This window comes from Mauremys mutica, chromosome 25, assembly GCF_020497125.1.
Source record: "Mauremys mutica isolate MM-2020 ecotype Southern chromosome 25, ASM2049712v1, whole genome shotgun sequence".
NCBI classification, from domain to species: Eukaryota; Metazoa; Chordata; order Testudines; family Geoemydidae; genus Mauremys; species Mauremys mutica.
The window spans coordinates 1,656,069-1,675,012 of NC_059096.1; the positions used below are offsets into that span (position 1 = coordinate 1,656,069).

An 18,944-nucleotide genomic window follows, 5' to 3' on the forward strand; every position below is an offset into this window, starting at 1 on the left:
AGTGAATAGCGCTACGTGGCTGGGGGAGGCACAGTTGTGGGGCTTTATCTGTTGTGTGATACAGCAACTTGCCTGTTGCTTTTACTCGTGCCTTTGGGATCATCTGTATAAATCTGAAGAGTTGGGTTACTATTGCCTCTCTACTGTCAGAGGAACAGAACAGAACTGTGATAAACAAGTATAAATATACCAGTGCACTCGGGTAAAATGATCTGGATGATAAAGTACTGTGATGTGTGTGTCATGCTGAGACTAATGCCTTTTAAAAAGAGTGTGTGTGTGTGTGTGTGTATATAAAAATAAATATGAATGTGTTGGGATGGTGAAGAGTAGGAGTAGCAGCTTTGCATAGGCTGGAATGATGTGATGGACTGAAGTGACAGACTGGACAGTGATTGAAAGCATATAGTAGAACCTCGGTTATGACCCCAGAGATACAAACTGACTTATCAACTGCACACCTCATTTGGAACCAGCATTATGCAATCAGGTAGCAGCAGAGACCAAAAAAGTTAACGTACTGTCAAACGTAAACTACCAGAAAATAAAGATTTGACAAGGTAAGCAAGCTGTTTCTGTGCTTGTTTCATTTAAATTAAGATGGTTTAAAAGCATTTTCTTCTGCCTAGTAAAGTTTCAAATCTGTATTAAGTCAATGTTCAGTTGAAAACTTTTGAAAGAAACGTAATGTTTTGTTCAAGGTTATGAACACCTCAGGAATGGAGGATTTTCATAAAACTTGGAGGTTCTACTATATAACCCTTGCCAGAATTGATAACTGGTCCATTTTTGTCATTGTTCCCGCTTCTCCATACTAGCGGTATTAGAAATCAACAGGAGCTCTAGTGATTGCTACTGGGTATGAGACTGGTCACTTCATAGCCTCTGGTGCATTGTCTACTACAGCGAGGGGGCAAAATTTGTTGTTAGTTTAAATTCAAAGCAGGGATCTCTCAAAACTGGGTGACTGGGTAACAGAATGGCAGATGAAACTCTCTATTGATAAATGCAAAGTAATGCACATTGGAAAACATGATCTTAATTGTACATACAAAATCATGGGGTCTACATTAGTTACCAGTCAGAGATTTTGGCGTCCTCGTGAATGGTTCTGTGAAAACAGCTTTGATTGCTGCTGCTGCTGCTGCACACTGAGCAGATAACGTTAGAAACCATGAGGCAAGGGATAGATAAGAAGACAGAAAATTATCCTAATGCCATATGTAAATCCGTGGTATGCCCACACCTTGTATGCTGCTTGAAATTCCGGTTAACCATCTCAGAAGAGATGTATTAGAGTTAGAAAAGGTACTGAGAAGGGCAACAAGAATGGTTGAGGGTATGGAACAGCTTCTGCATGCAGAGAAATGAAAAAGATGGGGGCTGCTCATCTTGGAAAAGAGATGACTGGGGGGGGATACGAGAGAATTATAAAGACATGACTGGTGTGGAGAGAGTAAATAAGGAAGTGTTGCTGTTCACATAAAACACAAATGCGGGATCAGCCAATGAAGCTAATAGGCAGCAGGTTTAAAACTAACTTCATCCAATGCCCAGTCCATCGGGGGAACTCTTTGACCAGGGGATGTTGTGAAAGCCGAATGGATAACTGGGTTCACAAAAGAATGAAAAGCTGATGGAGGGTAGGTCCAGCAGTGACTAGTAGCGAAGTTGCTCAGGGGCACAACCCCATGCTCTGGGTGTCCTAAACCTCTGACCCCCAGTAGCTGGGGCTGGATCGCTTGATAAATTGCCCGGTTCTGTTCATTCCCTCTGAAGCCTCTGGCATGGGCCACCGTCAGAAGACCGGCTATAGGGCAAGATGGACCATTGGTCTGACACAGTCTGGCTGTTGTGTTTTTAGTTGGGAGTCTCTTCCCATCCAAACAGAATAAATGTTTTTGACTTCCTTAGTGGTGTGATCTAATACGGTGATTCTTAATGTGTGTCGTCATACAGACCACTTTGTACAGACCCCAACTCCCCATGACTTCCTGTGTTCCAAGCTCTGGACCACCCAGTGCTTCAGGAACCCCTGGTTTAACAGACTGCATTTGGCTAAGCTACCTAAGCTCTTACAGCTCTAAGCATTCATGAGCTCAGACCACGTTTTCACTTTATGGAGGTGGCTTGATACTCAGTTTGCTCATAAGGGAGGGAAGGGGCTCTGTGTTGTACCGTACATGCCAGGGCACTGAAGATGGGTTGATCCCACTCGTGTGTAGCTAGCGTGACTTACCCTAGTGTGTGTATTGGGTCTAATGACTTCTGTCATAGCCCAGTTTCACAAAGGGGCTGGGTGGGGGGAGAGGAGGCTCATGCAACTTGGCTGATCTGTGGCCTGTATGAAACTAGTCTGTTCATGATCCAGTTTTCGGTAGGCAAGTATCCAAACACTTGGCAGGAATTGCTCTGGGGCTCTCTGCTACCTGTCTTAGCAGCGAGGAGAGCATGGTGCATGGCTAGCGTCCCTGGTGGCAGGCTCCAGAGTCGGGGGCTCACTTCAGACGAAGTACTCGGTGAGATCACTGGTGAGGGGAAGCTGAGGGGGGATGGTCTCGAGCATTAACAAATACCTGATCCTTCCTCCAAGGATGGACCGATAATGCACCCTGTTTACTTGGAGATTTCTGATTGAGTGGGAGGGGATTCCTTCCTGCTTCTGCAGGAGATGAGCTTGCTTCTGGAATACATGATCAGACCAAAATCCTTCTGCAGGGGATGCTAATGCACAATCTAATGTCTTCCTCTTCCAGTTGGAAACTCACCGTCCTTGAGTGCATCGGAGTCCACAATCCCCTTGCCCCTGAAGTCTGTGCTCTTGGCGCTGCTGCACTGTACCGGACCATGGCGGGTCGAGGTGGAGCTGCTCGACCGAATGGACCAGCTGCTGGAAACAAAATTTGCCAATTTAAACTTGTCCTCTTGGGAGAATCGGCAGTGGGGAAATCCAGCCTCGTCCTGCGGTTTGTCAAGGGCCAGTTTCACGAGTACCAAGAAAGCACAATCGGAGGTGAGTGCTCAGGGCCATGATGGGGAAGCTGCAAGAGTCCTGGTCCATGAGCTAGAGGGTTGGTTTCAAAGGAGCAGGCTAGTGGCTAATGCAGAGGTTAGGCTAGAACTCAGAACTCCCTAGTTGGGCCACTGATGCTCACCTTGGGCAAGTCCCTTCCCGTGCCGGAGTTCCTGATTTGTAAACGAGTGTAATTCTTGCCAGGCTCAGCAGTTCGGGATCTGCCTTATGTGTTCATTAAAACACTCTGCAGTTTTGGGATAAAAGGACCTCTCCGTTTACAGCCTGGCTTGGATTCCAGTGTTAGGTGTGGGGTAGGTAAACTCGTCCTGTTGTCTTTCCAAAGCCGGTGAAGGGAGTTCATAAAATCCTGCTTCTGGAATCCTCACACTTTCATAGGCTGACGACATTGCTCCAGTGTCCCCTCGCACTGCGATGGGTGAAGTTGTCACAGGCACATTACGTTGTTGCTGTGTGGAAAAGTTAACTGAGACCCAACATACTTTGTGCTGAGATTAAAGTGTTCTCAGCGGGGAACCAGGAGAGTCTGCTCAGCACTCTGCCAGCTGGGAACCCCTGCCCTGAGGGAAGAAGATCTTGAAATGACTTTCTTAGAAAGCTGCTGCTGTGCATGGCATGCGTGGGGTTTCCCCAGTGTCCTCAACTCACTTTCCCTTCCCGCACAGCTGGCTGCCACTCTCCACTCCACAGTCAGCTGTGGCAGAGATGCCCTGCTCAGAGAAGCTGCTGTGCTTGAAGACATCTGAAATGAACCTGGCAGCCTGAGCTAGTCTGACTTGGCAATCGTGCTTCCTGCTGCTGGGTGGGAAGCTCAGGCTGGCGGAAATTCATAAGACTGGGCCAATAGTCCATCTACCAATATTAGGATGCTCGCTTCTAATAGTGGCTGGTGCCAGAGGTTTCAGAGGGAGTGAACAGAACAGGGCACAAGAGATCCAGTCCCAGCTTCTGGAAGTCGGAGGTTTAGCGACACCGAGCATGGGGTTGTACCTTGACCATCTTTGCTAGCCATTGCTGGACCTACCCACCATTAACTTGTCTGATTTTAATTTTGAACCCAGTTATACACAGCATCTCCTGGCAATGAGTCCCACAGTAGACTGCATTGCATGAAAAAGTTCTTCCTTATGTTTGTGTTTTAAACCTGCTGCCTGTTGATTCCATTGGGTGACCCCTGGTTCACGTGTTATACAAAGAGGTAAATAACTCCTCCCTTTCTCCACACCAGGCATGATATTCTAGACCTCTATCAACCCCCATCCCCCCTTAGTTGTCTCTTGCAAGCTGAACAGTCCTGGTCTCTTTGCTGTCTCCTCATATGGAAGCTGTTCCAGATCCCTAATTATTTTTGTTGCCCTTCTCTGTACCTTTTCCAGTTCTAATGGCTTTTCCCTGTCGGCAGGGAGGCTGTAGTGACTGATACCCGTTTTACTTAACTGCTGTCAATTCTCCACTGCTCCCCAGAGTAACCCAACGTAGAAAATAACTTCATAGTTAGCCTCTGTCTGGCATGAAGTCAGAATATCTGGTCTAGGAATTCTCTAGTACAGAAATACAACTCTTTCCAAATATTCTCTGGAGTCGGTGGGACTGGTGAACCCTGATCGCTTTCAGTGCGTTCATCTGAGCTGAAGAAAGCATGTTCCATTGGTCAAGCAGGACCTTTAGACCTGTCCTACGAATGGCCTCTTCCGTTTGAAGCAGGTGAACCGCTGGCAGTGATCTTGCTTCTCCAGACCAGTGTTCTGCCTTTGCTCGCTTTGAGCACTGCACAGTTTACCTCAGACATTCGATGGCATGTCTGTGCCCGACTGAGGGTGTCGGGCCTAGGAAACAGAGCTAACTTAACACCATCCTACCTGATTTGGTGGCTGTCAAATCTCAGCCTTGTATTGATCTTAAATGACCAGAAAGCAAACTGGCCTTTGCCGTTTGTAAAGGAAAACTGGAGGCTGAATATCATGAAGGGCTGCCGAACAGAGCTCCCAGGGGAGTTTGGAGGAACGTTAACGAGACGGGAAAGCTTGTTCTGGAACTCTAGAAATGCCGTCTGTGTCCGAGTAAATGGGCCACTGGCAAAGAGCATTTTTTGCTGCAGTTACCTGGCTGAAGAGACTTGCTGGCTGGCCATTGGTAGAGTGTATTAAAGTCTTCCTGCTGTTGAGAAGCTTCCAGGGCCCCCTCGAGGGTTAAGACAAAAGGCACTTTCCTGTGCAGAGTCATCTTTTCAAGGGCGGGCGGGAGGGGTGCATACAAATCCCTTTGCAGGCTTCATGTGAAAAGCAGCCTCCACTTGGCTTTGAGTATCGCTTGTAAGTGTTGGCAAACTGGCTTGTCTTGCACACGCTGCTGGGAAGTAACTTTACATGCACTGGGGAGGTGAAATGGAAGGCTTCAGCCTCCCTCCTGGTAGGGCAGAACTAGCGCCACAGTAGCGAAGAGGAAGCTGGTGAATGTCTGAGCCTCACTCAGCACTGACTGGGCTGCCTGATAGAGAACTCCTGGCGTGTCCACAAACCTCAGGAAGGTCTAAACCCCAGCTCTCCACCAGCATGCGCTAGTGTGCCTGTGATCGCAGCTCTCCCCTTACAGCACCTGGGTGCAGGGGCCAGGGGAACACGCTCCCCCAATGCAGGGTGTGCACGGCAGGCCTGGGCCCTCCATCGAGAACGGCAGAAAGGGAAATGACGCAGGTAAAGCACGGCCCTCTGGTTGGAAGGGCAGAGTTACCTTTCACTTTCACTTCATGGAGGGGACCTTTCCAAGCGTGTAAAAACAGGAAGAGAACAGCCTGGTGCCTTGATGTACAGTCAGTGACTCGGGTGAGACGTGCAAGACTAGACACTCACATGCACTAGTCACACCAGCCGAATGACGTGGACGTGCCAGTGAATCTATTCAGGATCTTTACTGCTTCAGTGAAGCCACATGGGTGTGCTTGGATCAGCTGTTCTGCCCTGAAAGCCACTTCCAGACACATCCATCTCCGACCCACGTCTCTCTGGAGCGGAGCATGGCCCCAGCGTGTTCTACTGGATCAGCGGCCTGGGCATTGACGCCCTCTTGGCCCAGGACACCTTGCGCCTGCCTGCGTAGCACTTAATTCTTCTCCATCGCCCTGCCAGCATGCCTCCGCCAGCTCTGGCCTGACCCCCACCTGCTGAGGAGAGGGAGGCTCCATTGTCCACCCATCCGTGACCTCTCAGCCTGGCAAGGGGCTAGCTGTGATGTGGAGAACTAGGAAGGAATTTGTCAGTGTGGCTAGAGAGCTTTCAGGTGACAATCGCTGCTGTCCAATGACTCGGGCTGGATTTGAGCCTGTGACAGACCCCTCTCAGCGTATGTACAATGTGCCCAGCTCCAAACTGTCCTTGGGATTAACTGTAACTGTCCTGTTCACAGCTCCCCTCTGCTGGCAAATGCCCCGTTCTTCGGCTCTTGGCTGGCGTGCTAGGGGTCTGTCTCTGAGCAGTGGGTTTGTGAGCATTTCCCGGAATGACAACATCTTACAGTGACGGCTGGAGAGCCAAATCTCCTCCTTTGACATGCAGTGATGTCACGCACATTTCAATGGGATAATATGCAGCGGATTAGGAGTTTTCAGAGGGTACCTCCCGAGGCATCCTTGGTACAAGTGGAGCCGTATAAAGGCAGTGAACGTGGGGTGGGGAGGTGGGGTGGGTGTCTCATAGCGCAAAGAGAACCGGGTTCTCAGAGGCCAGCTGGCTTAAACCAGGGCTGTCCGACTCCCTTCACTGACCAGCCGCTTCTCCCACAGCTGCCTTCCTAACGCAGACAGTCTGTCTGGATGACACAACGGTGAAGTTTGAGATCTGGGATACAGCAGGACAAGAGAGATACCACAGCTTGGCCCCGATGTATTACAGGGGGGCCCAGGCAGCCATTGTCGTCTACGACATCACCAACACAGTGAGTACTGAGCTGCTGGCCACAGACCGACTTGCTGGAGGGGAGAAGGGCCTGTCTGGGTATCCTGCTCCTTGGGGCGCTGCAGGGATGGTGTCAGCTCAGGACTGGGGGCCAGATCCTCTTCTGACACTCCCCATGTGTCACTTCCCCTTGGCTCTGTAGTGACCTAGCCACTGAGCCTTGGCTCACAGTGCTTGGAGGCAAACTGTTCTTGCTGACTAGAATCCGACTCTCAGGGCTGGAAGGGACCTCGGGCAGTATCTAGTCCAACCCCCTGCTCGAAGCGGGACCAACGCCAACTAAATCATCCCAGCCAGGGCTTTGTCAAGCCTGACCTTAAAAACCTCTATGGCAGGAGGTTCCACCACCTCCTAGGGAACCCATTCCAGTGCTTCACCACCCTACTAGGGAAATAGTGTTTCCTAATATCCAACCTAAACCTCCCCCTCTGCAACTTGAGACCATTACTCCTTGCTCTGTCATCTGGTACCACTGAACAGTCTAGATCCATCCTCTTTGGAACCCCCTTTCAGGTAGTTGAAAGCAGCTATCAAACCCCCCCTCGTTCTTCTCTCCTGCAGGCTAAACAATCCCAGTTCCCTCAGCCTCTCCTCATAAGTCATGTGCTCCAGCCCCCTAATCATTTTTGTTGCCCTCCGCTGGACTCTTTCCAATTTTTCCACATCCTTCTTGTAGTGTGGGGCCCAAAACTGGACACAGAACTCCAGATGAGGCCTCACCAATGCCGAATAGAGGGGAATGATCATGTCCCTCGATCTGCTGGCAATGCCCCTACTTATACAGCCCAAAATGCCGTTAGCCTCCTTGGCAACAAGGGCACATGGTGGACTCGTATCCAGCTTCTCGTCCACCGTAACCCCTAGGTCCTTTTCTGCAGAACTGCTGCCTAGCCACTTGGTCCCTAGTCTGTAGCAGTGTCCTTGTTGAACCTCCTCAGATTTCTTTTGGCCCAATCCTCTAATTTGTCTAGGTCCCTCTATATCCTGTCCCCACCCTCCAGCGTATCAACCACTCCTCCCAGTTTAATGTCACCTGAGACCTTGCTGAGGGTGCAGTCCACACCATGCTCCAGATCAGTAATGAAGACATTGAACAAACTGGCCCCAGGACTGACCCTAGGGGCACTCCACCTGATACCAGCTGCCAGTGACATGGAGCCATTGATCACTTCCCTCTCCTGCCTCTGTTCTGGGCAGGAAGTGGGAGGGGCTGCCCTCCCTCACCCTGCCTCCTGCCTCCTTCTAGGACACCTTTGTACGGGCCAAGAACTGGGTGAAGGAGCTGCAGAGGCAGGCCAGCCCCAACATCGTAATTGCATTAGCAGGCAACAAGGCCGACCTTGCCAGCAAGAGAGCCGTGGACTTCCAGGTAACAGGGATCGGCCCAGACGCTGCCCTAATTCAGAATTTTTCCTTCCTCGATCTCCAGTGTTAGGCTGAAACCTATCCACGTGGCTGCATTAGAGCCCTGGGGGAGCGCTGTGTTCCCAGTGGCTGCAACGTGGTAACCCCCAAGCCCTGCTTGAAGGGAAGTGGAGCCCACCTGTGTCCGTCCACTCCTTTCACAGCCCTTGTCTCCTCCGTGGGGCAGCCCCATCTCAGAGGTGGGGATTGGAACAGGCCGACCCCCTAAAGCGTCACCGCTGGTGTGCTCTGCCCACGCTCTCTATGCCAGCCAGCTGCCTCCTTCCCCAAGGCAGATGAGCCACATCCCACAGCAGCCAGATGTCTGAGCGTCTTTCCAAGGCGGCTCTGTAGACAGATTCCCTGCCAGCTCCCACCTCGCCAAGGGAGCTTGGTTAATGCTGAGCTCGTGTCCCGTCGCTTCCTATCACGCTGCGGTTCTGCGCCCGGCACTGAAATGCAGGCTGGGTCGCTACCGTAGCAGCCTGGCCCATGTGCCTCCCGGCTAGCGGCCGTAGCACAGAACCCTGGTGAGCAGCGCCCCAGACGGGTCTGCCCCGTGCTCCTCGGTGGGCAGCTGGCTCACACTGGGGGGAGACCTTGGGGGTGCTGTCGGATGAGCGGGATGCCAGCCCAAGCAGCGCCATCAAGTGCAGCAGCACGAGCCCTCCAGGGCGCGAGGGGACTTGTCGGAAGAAGGCAAAGGAGCAGAGAACCTAGTGCAAAGGGGCCTCCGGAGGAGCCCAGGCTGCTGTCTGTCCTTTGCCTGCCTTCCCCAAGCCCCTTGTGAGCATAGGGCCAGCTTACACTCCTGTGATTGCCTCCAGGAAGCCCAGACGTATGCAGACGACAACAGCTTGCTGTTCATGGAGACCTCGGCGAAGACGGCGATGAATGTGAATGAAATCTTCATGGCAATAGGTAAGTGGGGTAGCTGCAGTGCCCTTAGCGATGTCTGTCTGTGTGCACCATCGCAAACCGGCATTGTGCTGCCTGCCACCTGCCCGCCCATCTAACAGCAGCAATCCCCCGACTCTACGCCCCAGGGCAGCGAGGCTCTGCCTGGCGAGCAGTCCAGTCGCTCGGCTGGACACTGCCACCCCTGCTGGTTAAAGGGGCTCTCCCCACCCTCCCCCAGCAGGAGCAGCCAGAGAGAGAGAGAATTGAGCTTGCCCACTATGGGTTAGTGCTGGGCACACCTGGAATTGGCACTTGCCTTTCCAGTCCCAAGCCCAGCTGGAGGGAGAGACCTGCCTGGCGCGGCACGAAGGCCTGGGGAGCACGAGCTCGGAGCTGACATCAGGAGTCACCAGCTCTGCATATGAGCTGCATTGACCCGTTCCTCTCCCTCCAGCCAAGAAGCTGCCGAAAAACGAACCCCAAAATGCTGCCGGCACTCAGGGCAGGAATCGGGGCGTGGACCTGCAAGAGACCAGCCAGCCCAGCAGGAGCCAGTGCTGCAGCAACTGAGCCGCCGTTCCCACCTGACCGAAGCCTTTCCAATGACCTGACTGGAATCCACTCGACCCAATCGCACTTACGGTAGAGCAGCTGGCAATTGCCGCTGCCGTGATTTCTCCATCTCCTTCTGATCATAGGCTGGAGGGAGCTAGTCCACCTGCACCTTTCTGTACAAATACTAATTCCATTTTAAGTCTTAAGTCACTTTTTTAATATATGAACTGCTCGTCCCTCTTCCTGGTGGTGGATATGTGGGCTGGCCTCTTCCCGCCTTTGCTAGGTGAGGGCTAGAGCCGAACAGCTCCCACAAGCTTCTCGTTCACTATTGGAAACAAGGGGCCTTGTCCCTTAGATGGGATCTTGTTTCAGAGTTATCCACGTGAACAAGCCAAGGCTAGTTCAGTGCCACATGCCTAGAACAACCACTAAACAAAACTGTAGCATTATAATGCCATCCAGCTCTGGCGTCCGAGCTCGGTCTTGACCAAATCACAATGATGAGTATTTTGGGGTGGGGGTGAGGGGGGGCAGAGGGGAGCAAAACTGGTTTCTTCTGTATTTTGTATTGTACGTTTCTCAACATGTAACCAATCAGTATCTTGTCCATATAGTACATACCAACTAGCCTTCTGTCGTCCTCCTTTGGTGTTGGACTTTAGCATGCCAGCTCTTTTCTAGCTCTTCAGTTCCGGTGTAATGCACTAATAATCCTCTTGCAATTTTTTGCAAAAAAAAAAAAAATCTTGTATAAAAAAACAAAAGAAAATTGTCCTTTTTGACAGTGATGTGATGCCACTAATGTTAATATCCTTGCTCTGTGCAGACCGCTCTGGTTTACTGATGTACAGAGATGAGGGTGGGGGAGACTGGGAGGCATTTGTCTGTGGAAACCATCTGTATTAAACGTGTAATTCCACAAAATAAAACCTGGAGGGAGGTATTAAAATTGCTTCTGTTGCTGGAGTCTAACTCACGTTGGCTGCTGCCTAGTGCCTGATGCAATGTTATACAGACTGGTATTTAAAGAGGAACTGTCAACTTAGTCTTCACCACAAACTTACGGTGTGATTAAAAATTTTTTATAAATCTAATGTAACCAGAAATGTTTGAGTTTTATTAAAGGCACGTAAATGAAAGGTGGGTTCCCGTGTGCCCTACACATCACGCTAGTACTTGAAAGCTAAACTGGCCAGTGTAGTTTCATTGTGAATTTGTTCTGCTAGTGCACAACACGAAAGATCTCAAGAGGTCAGTATTGTTCCCGCCACTCTACATGTGGGGAAATGGAGGCACAAGCACCTTACCCAGATCCTCCAGCAGGCCAGTGGCAGATTGGGGCTAGAACCCAGGTCTCCTGAATCCATCACTGTTCTCCTCACTACTCCTTGTAGATTACGGTGACAGTGTCTAGATTCCCCATTGTGCTAGGTGCAGCTGCCTAATGTGTGTGGAAATGCCGATGGTAAATGGCTGGCATGGTGGAGAAAACGGAGTGGATTGTCTTGAATGCAGGGACTCTTTAAAAGGCGCAGAACGAGGCCTAGAGGGTGGCAAGATGCAGGGAAAACAAGCCTCCCATGGAATGAAAGTGGCCCATCTGGCTACAGATGACAGCCTGGAGGAAAAGGTCTGGACTACATGACCTCTTGAGGTCCCTTCCAGTGCTACGATTAAAAGCAAAGTGCGACCCGCTGCTCTTTGCGCTGCGTATGATAGAACCGAGCTGAGAGTAGGGAGGAGCCCAGCCCCACATCAGCAGTTCCATGATTGTAAAGGTGTTGAACAGGCATGTACAGCATGAAGATCAGCCCACTTCGCAATTCCCCTGCCCGCTCCTTTCCCGTGCAAGCCCCTCTGCCTAGCACCCGTGCCCCAGGCCCCTCCCCTTAGCTGAGGGCAGCCACAGCAGCGGGGCACTGTTAAGTGGGTGGGCTCTGTGGTGTATCTTCCTCACACAATTGCTCCTGCTTTGCTTGTTCCTTTGTCGGGCAAACCTGGCCTCTCCCATTTTCCAACTGGAATCTTGGTGGCAGCTGCTCTCAAGATTAATGGGAGATGCGGGAAGCACCCAGCAGTCTCCCACACACCAACTCCAGCTTCTCGCTAGAAACCTTTCAGAGCGGTAGCGGGGAGCTGGTTCTACCGACACTGCACGGTGAAGAGCTGGCTTGTGCTATGGCTGGAGGCATCTAAACTTCCCAGTGCGTTGGCAGAGACAAGCTGAGGCCAGCGGGAACATCCGGCTTTCGCTGAACTAAAGGGATAAAATGCCGCCATCTAGTGCCTGTTCTGCTTAGCCAGCACCTCCCGAGGCTGGTGACTTCAAATGCTCCTGTCTCCTTTCACCTACAGCCTCCTGCCCTGAGTTCCCCGGCCGCCGAGGGGCTGTGGGGTGGCTGCTCCTGTGGCCCGAGCCCAGCGCCTTCGTAGCAATGAAACAGGGCAGCGAGTTACATGCTGCTGGGCAGGGCGGCTTAGGCCGTGCTCCAGGCGTTCTGCAGCTTGGAGCACCCCCCATCCCCGGATTGCCTGGGTCAGTCTCATGAGAAGCTTCTACCTGATCACAAAGGGTTTAGGAGCCAGCCTCTTCCCCCCCCCCCCCCTTGTGCTGATGGGGAGCTCGGAGCCAGGGAGTGACTTGCCCACCACTGTGTAGCACGGGTGCCATGGTATCAAGCTGCTTGTCCCTGCAAGGCTCTGTGACTAATTAACGGTGAAGGGGATGAGCCTGGGGCTAGAACCCAGGCATCCGAGGCTGCCAGCTCTCCTCTCTATCCAGTAGATACCCCCACCCCCAGGAACTTGAGCTGAATGTCCTGTAACCTCCCCACCTTCTCTTGCAGCTGGGCCTGGCACTGGTACCTGCTCAGGACGATGCAAAGGCCCTGGCAGTGCTGGGAGGGAGCCCTGCTTGCCCCTTCCCTCTCTGTGGGAGGGACCCCCCCTGGCAGCAGGGTGGGCTGAGACCTCCTCCCCCCGCTCCTGCAGGTTCTGCTGAGTTCAGGGAGATGCTCAAGGCTGTAGAGCCAGGGGTGCGTGCGGTGTAGCCGTACCCGGGGCTGCTTCTCCTGCCGCTCTGTCCTGTCCCATGGGGCCTAATCCTTGTACATCAGCAGCCAAGACTGACCCACACCAGCGTGCCTGGGAAATGACTCAATCACCAGGCGCTGACGTCCAGTGTGTGAAATGTATTTGGTACAAAAACTATTTTGAAACTTTTGCTCTGATCATAGTGGCAAAAACTGATGCTAGTTTTGAAGCCGCTTGTTTTAGGCTCTAGAAATCTGGTCTGGGCTGCTCTGCCGGGGCCGCTGCCAGCAGCTCAGGCTGTTACCCCTGGGCTCTGCTGTCGGCTCCGTCCTCTGAGCCCGGCTCAGCCGGTGCCGCTGAGCTGGATGGGCACGTTCCTCGTGGGGAGGGCTGGGGGGGCCAGGCACGGGGCTTCGATGCACAGCTGCCCCTCCCTGGAGATGGAGCAGGTCAGGCGGTCGGTGTCCACAGCCCCGGGCACGTCCCACTCCCTCTTGAACACCTCGTACTTGTAGGAGAAGGAGCCTTTGCCGTCCTCGCTCTGCGTCTCCTTCCTGCCCGTCAGCAGCACCGTCCTGCCCACCAGCTTCACCGCCAGCTGCTCGGGCGCAAAGCCCCGGACGTCCTGCCGCACGGCGAAGGGCTCGGCCGTCCCCTGGGCCAGGGCCACGCCGGAGCCCTGGCCTGGCTCCCCCCCGGGGCTGCCGCTCCCTCCGCCAGCCAGGAGCCGCCCCATGCTGCTGGCAAACTCCCTGGCTGACTCCAGCTCCCGCAGCAGCTCCTGCTCCAGCTCAGCGCAGAGGGCACCCGGGGCCGGCCACAGAGTGCGCACGGGGCCCAGCCGGGCAGCCAGGGGGCCGTGGGGGGGCGGCAGGAGGTGCAGGCAGCACAACATCGCTGCTTCTTGGGCCGCTGCTGGCTCGGGGCTGAGTCCTCTCCGGCGGGGCTGGGGGCCGATCTGCTCGGTGCCGGGGGCCGGCAGCTTTTATCCCCCCCCGTGGGGGCCGGGCGCCTTCCAGAACCCTCTGGCCCTGCCGCCCCCCAGGCACCACTGCCTATTTTTACAAGGCTGATGGCTCGGGATGACTCATGGGGCAAAATAACAGTGACAGAAACACCCAGGTGTTTCCCCTGCCCTGGCCTGGCTTCCCCCACTCCAAACAGAGCAGCGGGACATGCAGCCACGCTCGGGTTACCGCAAATCCCCCCCCGCCCCGCCCCTCCCGGCAGCCGGGCCCGGGGAGGGGAAACACCTTGGTGCCTGCTTATACCTGCTGGGGGATTAGCCTGGGGCAGGGGCTCAGGTGTGAGCACAACGGTCCCAGCCGGTCTGGGGAGCAGCGGGGCAGGAAAATCCTGGGGCTGGGGGGCTAAGGGCCAAGCAGCACAAGGCCAGGAGCGTCTTTCAGCCCCGCACCCTGCCCCTGCCTCCCGGCCCCGAGGGGCTGGCTCTGGGGGAAGGGGGCAGCTCCTTAGCGCCTGGCTATTCCAGAGGCCAGCCAGCTGTTAGCCACGCCCCAGCGAGGCAGGCTGAGGGGCGCACGGCTGGCACCTCCAGACCCCCCAGCACTACGGCTCTCCCAGGCCAGGCCGTGGGACGGGCCCCTCAGTGCCCTGGCTGGGAAATCAACAACCGCCCTCGGGTGGGGCTTGAGTCCCCTTGCCAGCCCATCGCGTGACGAGTTATCACCTGTACGGCAGCAGCTGGGAGACCCCGTGTGCTGCGCCTGGTACACACCGGGAGGAATTCCCAGCCTCAAGCATTCACAAGCTAGTCAAGGCGTAGGGAGGAGAAACTGAGGCACAGAACAGGGGATGTGACACGCCCAAGGTCACCGGCAGAGCTGGGAATAGATGCCGGGTCCCCCAAGTCCCAGCCCGTGGGCCGACCCACCCCACTGCCTCCCTGCTGGCTGCATTGAATTGGGGACGTGCCTAAGTTCTGTGGGGCAGGGTCTTCTGAGCCGGGCAGGTGGCCCTGGGCAGTCAGCTAAGGGCAGTCAGTCCCCGCTGTGCGGCCTGGCGGGGAGGAGCTGGCACCCCAGGGGAGAGACCAGCACTGGAGGCCTGGGGCAGGGCTGGGCCAAGGGGAAGGCTGGCAGGGCCCGTGCCGGGGCTCCGCTCCGCCTGGCAAAGGAAGGACGGTCACAGGCCATTGGCGGGGGGGCGGGGGTCGCAGAGCTGCCAGGAGTTTCTATTTAGAGGCTGAGACGAGGATGCTAATTATAAGCTGGCAGGAAGGCAGAGCCGTGACCCAGGCATGCGGCTGGGAGCTGCCTGTTCTGGGGGCTGAGTAATGGGAATGAGCTGTCCCATTCAGCCAGAGGCGGCAGGGCCAGAGGGTTCTGGAAGGCGCCCGGCCCCCACGGGGGGGGATAAAAGCTGCCGGCCCCCGGCACCGAGCAGATCGGCCCCCAGCCCCGCCGGAGAGGACTCAGCCCCGAGCCAGCAGCGGCCCAAGCAGCAGCGATGTTGTGCCGCCTGCACCTCCTGCCGCCCCCCCACGGCCCCCTGGCTGCCCGGCTGGGCCCCGTGCGCACTCTGTGGCCGGCCCCGGGTGCCCTCTGCGCTGAGCTGGAGCAGGAGCTGCTGCGGGAGCTGGAGTCGGCCAGGGAGTTTGCCAGCAGCATGGGGCGGCTCCTGGCTGGCGGAGGGAGCGGCAGCCCCGGGGGGGAGCCAGGCCAGGGCTCCGGCGTGGCCCTGGCCCAGGGGACGGCCGAGCCCTTCGCCGTGCGGCAGGACGTCCGGGGCTTTGCGCCCGAGCAGCTGGCGGTGAAGCTGGTGGGCAGGACGGTGCTGCTGACGGGCAGGAAGGAGACGCAGAGCGAGGACGGCAAAGGCTCCTTCTCCTACAAGTACGAGGTGTTCAAGAGGGAGTGGGACGTGCCCGGGGCTGTGGACACCGACCGCCTGACCTGCTCCATCTCCAGGGAGGGGCAGCTGTGCATCGAAGCCCCGTGCCTGGCCCCCCCAGCCCTCCCCACGAGGAACGTGCCCATCCAGCTCAGCCCTGCGGGCGGCTTGGTGGCACCGGCTGAGCCGGGCTCAGGGGACGGAGCCGACAGCAGAGCCCAGGGGTAACAGCCTGAGCTGCTGGCAGCGGCCCCGGCAGAGCTGGGCGGAGAAGGGGGAGCAGAATCCAGCTGGGGCTGAGACTTGACTTTTTTTTGCTTCGCCGGCGCTCCAGACCTGCCCTCCTCTGTGTCCCATAATCTGGTCACCCTAGCTGGGCCCTGGGTACCTGGCTGGCTGCAGGCCAGATTCACAGCGCGTAACGTGTTTTTATATGAAATAAACGTTCCTGATCTTCCCCTGTGCTGGTGCTGCCTTCGCCAGGGCCGGCCGGTGCCAGCACTCGCTGCGGGCGCCTCCTCGGGCCAGTCTACGCTACCCTGGCACAGGCTGGCCCCGCGCGGCCGGCCCCTCGTGGGGAGGTGGGGCTTCACCCCGTGACAGGTCCCGCTTGCCTGCCTCGGGGGGGACGTTGAGGGGGGCCCAGGCAGGCTCCTGGGCTCTGCTGGAGGCACAGGCTGAGCCGGAGCAGCTCAGCCGGCACAAAGCCCCGAGTGGCAGGGCCGTGCAAGCCCAGAGCCTTGTGCTGGGTGAAGGGGGCTGGGGTGCACGGCTGGCCTGGGGGACATAAATCAGACCCCCCCCCGAGGGGAGTGGGAGGGACATTAATTATTGAAAAGATTATTTCCTGGGAGGGAAACTGAGGAAGGTGCTTGCTGGGCATGGGGAGGTGGAGACCCCGGTACAGAGACCTGCCACATCCGCAGCAGCGCGTAACTCAGGCCGGGGATGACGAGTGCGGCTCCTCCATGCAGCTGCCGCTCACCTGCACGGAGCCCTGGGGCTTTACTGCTGGGGCCAGCCCCTTCGGTCCCTGCTCGACAGCTTGCAGGCCCCCTGCCCAGCGCCAAGCCCAGTCGTTCCCGTAGCGCCTGCGCGGCCAGAGAACGGGCTCCCCTCGGCTCCGCTCAGCGTGCCAGCATGTGCCAAGCCGGGATCCGTCCAGCTGCCCACGGCTCCGGGTGAGCGGCAGTGACCGAGGGCAGCGCTAGGCCCCCCCCATCAGCTCCAGCCACATGCTCCGGGGTGCGCCCAGCCCTGCCCAGGGACCCAGAGTCTCAGGCAGGGACGGCAAGTTTGCAGTACGGCCAGTCTCGGCTCCAGGGCCCTGCTGTGCCAAGCAGGCCTGTGTGCATGGGAGCCCGGGCAGGGGGCGGGCATGTGCCAGCCGTCGGCTGCTTATCCCAGGGCCAGTGTGCTCCTCACCGGGAACCCCGCTCCATCAGGACCTCATTAGGGCCCCGGCCCCCAAGCCCCATGCAGAGCGGCAGCCACGCAGCCAAAGGGCTCGCTGCTGCCAGTGGGACCCGCAGGACTGGGCCTGGCCGCTCTGCCAGGCTCGCACATTAACTAGGACCGTGTATAAACCTCTAGCAGAAAGCAGGGCCCCGACGGCCCAGCCAGCGCGCGGGGCGGCCACATGTGGGGGACGGGGCTCGGGCTCCAGCCTGCCCCGGTTGGTGGGAAATCGGAGTAAAAAACCATTTCTACAAAGTCCACTGACAACGGGAACGTGGGGAAAACAGGTTTATTCCAGCGGTGACACAAACGAGAGACACCCGGAGAGAATCGTCACCCGGCAACACAGCCAGGGGGGAACAGGGAGATGGTGACACTTGCGCATTCGTTACAGGTACCAGAATCCTGCCGGGAGCCTCCGGCGGATCCAACCCCCCCCAGAGACAGGGCAGTTCCCCAGGCTCTGCTCCGGAAGAGGCGCGTGGGGGCACAGAACCCTGCGAGCGCGCAGGGCCGGAGCGGGCAGCGCTGGCAGCCCGGCCATGGCTGCGGTCTCTGGGGCGAGGGGCGCTGGCACCTCTGGTGGGTCAGGACCCCCTCGTTCCCTCGCTCCCTCCCGCAGGCCCCCTGCCCAGCCCCTCGCTGCTTCGCGGCTCCTTCCCCGCCCCGGCTTCCTGCGCCTGCTGGATGCTGATGGGAAGGGCTCTCCCCTGCACGGGCGGCGGGGCCAGGCGCGGAGCCTGGATGCAGAGCTGTCCGTCCCGGGACAGGGAGCAGGTCACGGCCTGGAGATCCACGTCCTCTGGCAGCACAGCCTGGGTGCGCAGCTCCCTGCATTCCCGCCTGCGGCCCCCCTCTTCCCACGTGCTTTGCTTTTCACGCTTCCCGGTCACCGTCACGCTCCTCCCCTCCAGCCTCACCGTCAGCTCCTCCGGGGAGAAGCCGGCCACGTCCACAGAGAGCTGGAACTTCTCCTCCCGCGGCCCCCGGGAGCCCGGCTCCGCCTCGGCATCCCCAGCCGCCCCCGGCTGCCTCTGGCCCGCAGGCTCCGAGCAAAGGGGCGGCTGGGCCTGGCCGACAGCACGGCTTATCCTGGCCATCTCCTCCATGTGCCTGCGCACGTCGCCCACCACCTGCTCGAAGCAGCTCTGGGGGGCCGGCCCCAGGAGGGCGCTCCCCAGCTGGCTGCTGCAGACCCACGTGGGGCCGAAGCCCCGCCACGGCCACCGTCTGAGCGGGAGCAGCCGCACCAGGTACCAGGAGCAGCTCGGCATGGTTCTGCTGCCCAGACTCCTGCTGCCTTCGCCTGCCTGGCGTGCCGGGGCACTGGCTCTGGTAGCAGCCGCAGGGCCGCCTTATATAGCCACCCGGCCTTCCGGGCCCTTCCAGACCCTTCCTCCGCCACCCACGGAAGGGCTGAGCCGGCCTCCTCTGCCGTATACGGTGCTGGGGCGGGACGAGCCTGGCCCTGTGAGTTACCTAACCGGGCGGCAGAGTCGAGCCAGCAGCTTCTGGCAGCCGGGAGCAGGGCCTGGCATTGCATCACTCCCTGCCCCACAGTCTGGGAATTTCTAGAGCCCCCCTGAAGCTGGCCCTTGTTGTCTGTATCCAAGGCTGGCGGGAGGGGCCTGTTATCACTCTGTGCCAGGGACCCGCAATTGCAGGGTCTAGTTCAGAGGCAAGTGGACAAGTGCCGGGATTGCGAGGTCCTGGGCAATAGGGGATTGGGAATTAAATAGAATTCCGGGCCCTGT

General features: G+C 57.1%; 4 protein-coding genes across 4 annotated transcripts in view; 2 read left to right on the forward strand and 2 right to left on the reverse strand.

The window, feature by feature from the left end:
- The window catches only part of RAB5C (RAB5C, member RAS oncogene family), a 28,045-nt gene extending 17,105 nt beyond the window's left edge, over window positions 1-10,940 (forward strand). Inside the window, exons 2-6 of the mRNA XM_044999789.1 lie at window positions 2,757-3,013; window positions 6,813-6,964; window positions 8,231-8,353; window positions 9,216-9,309; window positions 9,743-10,940. Coding sequence (XP_044855724.1) covers window positions 2,848-3,013; window positions 6,813-6,964; window positions 8,231-8,353; window positions 9,216-9,309; window positions 9,743-9,858 — 651 coding nt within the window. The 5' untranslated portion in view covers window positions 2,757-2,847 and the 3' untranslated portion in view covers window positions 9,859-10,940. The remainder of the gene's footprint in view (window positions 1-2,756; window positions 3,014-6,812; window positions 6,965-8,230; window positions 8,354-9,215; window positions 9,310-9,742) is intronic.
- Window positions 10,941-13,222: 2,282 nt separating this feature from the next.
- LOC123356201 (heat shock protein 30C-like) lies at window positions 13,223-13,788 on the reverse strand. The gene has a single exon (XM_044999190.1). The coding sequence runs from the start codon at window positions 13,772-13,774 to the stop codon at window positions 13,223-13,225; it is 552 nt and encodes a 183-aa protein (XP_044855125.1). The 5' UTR covers window positions 13,775-13,788.
- A 1,545-nt stretch (window positions 13,789-15,333) lies between these two features.
- Window positions 15,334-16,013, forward strand: LOC123356191 (heat shock protein 30C-like). Its single transcript, XM_044999160.1, has one exon. It carries the CDS (start codon window positions 15,349-15,351, stop codon window positions 15,958-15,960), a length of 612 nt encoding a protein of 203 aa, XP_044855095.1. The 5' UTR covers window positions 15,334-15,348; the 3' UTR covers window positions 15,961-16,013.
- A 1,764-nt stretch (window positions 16,014-17,777) lies between these two features.
- LOC123356566 (heat shock protein 30C-like) lies at window positions 17,778-18,534 on the reverse strand. The gene has a single exon (XM_044999933.1). The coding sequence runs from the start codon at window positions 18,462-18,464 to the stop codon at window positions 17,778-17,780; it is 687 nt and encodes a 228-aa protein (XP_044855868.1). The 5' UTR covers window positions 18,465-18,534.
- Window positions 18,535-18,944: the final 410 nt, after the last annotated feature.

Bases quoted from the DNA above. Each gene is read 5' to 3' on its own strand.
- LOC123356201 (XM_044999190.1), bottom strand. From the start codon at position 13,774: ATGTTGTGCTGCCTGCACCTCCTGCCGCCCCCCCACGGCCCCCTGGCT.
- LOC123356566 (XM_044999933.1), bottom strand. From the start codon at position 18,464: ATGCCGAGCTGCTCCTGGTACCTGGTGCGGCTGCTCCCGCTCAGACGG.
- LOC123356191 (XM_044999160.1), top strand. From the start codon at position 15,349: ATGTTGTGCCGCCTGCACCTCCTGCCGCCCCCCCACGGCCCCCTGGCT.